General features: G+C 44.5%; 1 protein-coding gene across 1 annotated transcript; it reads right to left on the reverse strand.

Moving 5' to 3' along the window:
• Positions 1-1063: 1063 nt before the first annotated feature.
• Positions 1064-2452, reverse strand: LOC308299805 (NEDD8-activating enzyme E1 catalytic subunit-like; the record flags this gene model as incomplete). Its single annotated transcript, XM_080743591.1, has 1 exon — positions 1064-2452. The coding sequence occupies one exon, from the start codon at positions 2450-2452 to the stop codon at positions 1064-1066; it is 1389 nt and encodes a 462-aa protein (XP_080599717.1).
• Positions 2453-2652: the final 200 nt, after the last annotated feature.

Here is a 2652-nt window from a genome sequence, read left to right on the forward strand (position 1 = left end):
AAGAGAAAAACTAATTATATGTTAGTACCCGGACCGTTCCCCCTTTTCAACAGTTTTTTCTTTTTCAATTTTCTTCTTTTTTACACTTGCTTTGGCAATGTAAACGTATGTTTTCTCATGCCAATAAAGCTCCTTTGAATTGAATTGAATATAGGGGTTGCATACTGATTGACAAACAACCGCAGTGTTGAATTCCGACTAGATCTACATGTTTTCTAATTGAGCACGTTTACATGAAAAGAACATGATAAATGTCTAAGCAACCACTGATAACAGCTACTAGGCTAGCCTATTATTTGTTTTCTAGCAAAAAACTGGACAATTCTGTGGTGAATATTGAAAACCGGGACATACTGTATTAGTCTTTTAGAGTAGATTTGTCGGCCTATTTGTCGGGACTAGGACACGCAGCTTGAAACAAAATCCTCCATGGGTGCGAGTATAACATATAATTTGTTTTTCTCTCTCAGTGTCTATAGCTGACCTGTTGTGACCATTGTTGACCCATATTTGGCAATACCCATATTTGGCAATACCCATATATGGACGCTCCATATGGCCAAAACAGAATTCATTTACAAATGCCTTAATGTATAGGCCTAGCTGACCTATACCATGGAGATGATGTCATTTGACAGTTTGGCCAATGTTTAACTCATTAGCTGCCATTTGAAAATGTCTGCTTTCAGGCTGAACTGCCAAAGTCTCCATAGACTTCCATGTAATCTATAATGCACGGATTATGCACACCCATGCACAGATCATGCACCATGTGTTTGCATGCGGTTCACAACTTCCAAACAAAATAATCTGCTTGGAAATCCATTCAGGCATTATGCTTTTTTTTTTCTTTTCTTTCTTTTTTTAATGTAAACAAACATGGCTGCCATGTTTGAAAGATGGGGTTGGCAACTTGGCATGGGGATCAAACATGCAATTTCGCGATCGCGATCATGCCAAGTAGATAGAAGGAAGTCCACTTTCTTTTAAAAAAATAAACTCAAAAATCATGTGGTCTATTTGATTTTTCTTTGCCACAAAGAAAAAGAACAAAACAGTGACATTAGTCTTCTATTCTTCTCATTTTGGGACACCTCATCTCATCTTCTCCTGAGGCCAACACCAGTCTGCAGCGCAGTGCCAGGGGGTTGGTAACGTCAGTTACAACCAGCTCCTGTCCGTCAGTCAGTCCCAGCTCCTCCAGCGTTTTAGACAGATTTGGCCTCGTCCTCTCTTCGAGTGAAGCAATGTTTTGTAAATACAAAGTTTTGCTCTTTCCTTCTTCCCCTGTTGCTGCTATAGCAGGCGCCTTCATTTGTAGGGGCTCCTCAGTCAGGTAATCAAGCACCTCCTGCAGCTTGGAAGATGAAGAGAATTTCAAGTCCAGAGGTACCTGGCTGCAGCTTGGACAGTCGTCCTTTCGTGCGGCCTCAAACTTGTGGGTATAGATGCTGTCAACATCATTGAACCCCATGAAGTTGTCGAGAGGAACGTAGTTACCCGAAGCTAATTTGAACACCTCCGTCACGCAAGCAGCCGCAATGACTGCGTTTGTGGACGCCACAGCTGGGATGATCCTCTTTACAACACCCTGAGTGAGTCTGTAGGTGACTCCCGTGATACTGAACTCTCCTGCCCTCTCCAGAGACTTCTGGTACACCCACTGGATGTGCGTTGGGTCGTCTCCATCCAGGGCCACGCCGTCTCCAAAGGGTTTGTCTTTAGGCCATAGCAGCATGCGGACGTACTCAACACAATGCTCTGGCAGCCGGGGCATGGAGGCTATGGTGCACATGGGGAAGTTGATCTGGGGTGGGTAGAAATCCATGGTGCATTCGATGCAGGCCGTCTCGCCAGGCTTAATGACTCTTACATTGCCTTTGAAACCTTCAGTCCCTCCATCAATTAAATGGATCATGGAACTTGGGTCCAGGACCCCGTCCTCATCATACTCCAGCAGAGACAGCACCATACCATTTATCCACCTCCTAGCAACGATAGAATCCAGTCCACAGACAATGATACGGAATTCACTGTAAAACGTCTCATCAAAGTCTTGAATCTTCTTAAAATGGGGGACAACACAACAACCAGGAATTCGAGTGTTAATGAATTCAGCGGCCACCTCTGCCTTGGGCCGACCAACATCTTTAGGCCTGAAGAGAAACTGCCTGTTGAGGTTAGAGACGTCAATCGTGTCCATGTCGATCACATCGATCTTGTGGAACCCCGACAAAGCCAGGTCTTTGAGGAGCTCACATCCAAGGCCACCTGCACCGATGACGAGGATTCTGAAATCTAAAAGAGACTCCAGTGCCTCTTGGCTGGCTTCAAAGTCGGGATGGGTGAAAGGCCCTGGTCTTTCCAGAAACTTGTTGATGTGGTTCCATCTTCCCTCCCAATCGCTCTGAACTCTGATACCTTCATCCACCACCATTGGCTCATCTGCCATCTCTCTCTCCCTGCGTCTCTATATAGCTTTTCTTGAGATAAATTCAACGTCTAAAAGCGTTCCCTTAACACTTTATATAGGGAGACCTGAGCTCTGGTCTGATGATGTCACAACTTTTTTTCTCCTCACAGGGGATAGGGCGGATGTCCTTATATGGACCAAACACTTAAAGGGATATTCCACTTTCAAAAAAACCTTTT

Source organism: Nannobrachium achirus (assembly GCF_963921795.1).
Source record: "Nannobrachium achirus genome assembly, chromosome: 15".
NCBI lineage: Eukaryota > Metazoa > Chordata > Actinopteri > Myctophiformes > Myctophidae > Nannobrachium > Nannobrachium achirus.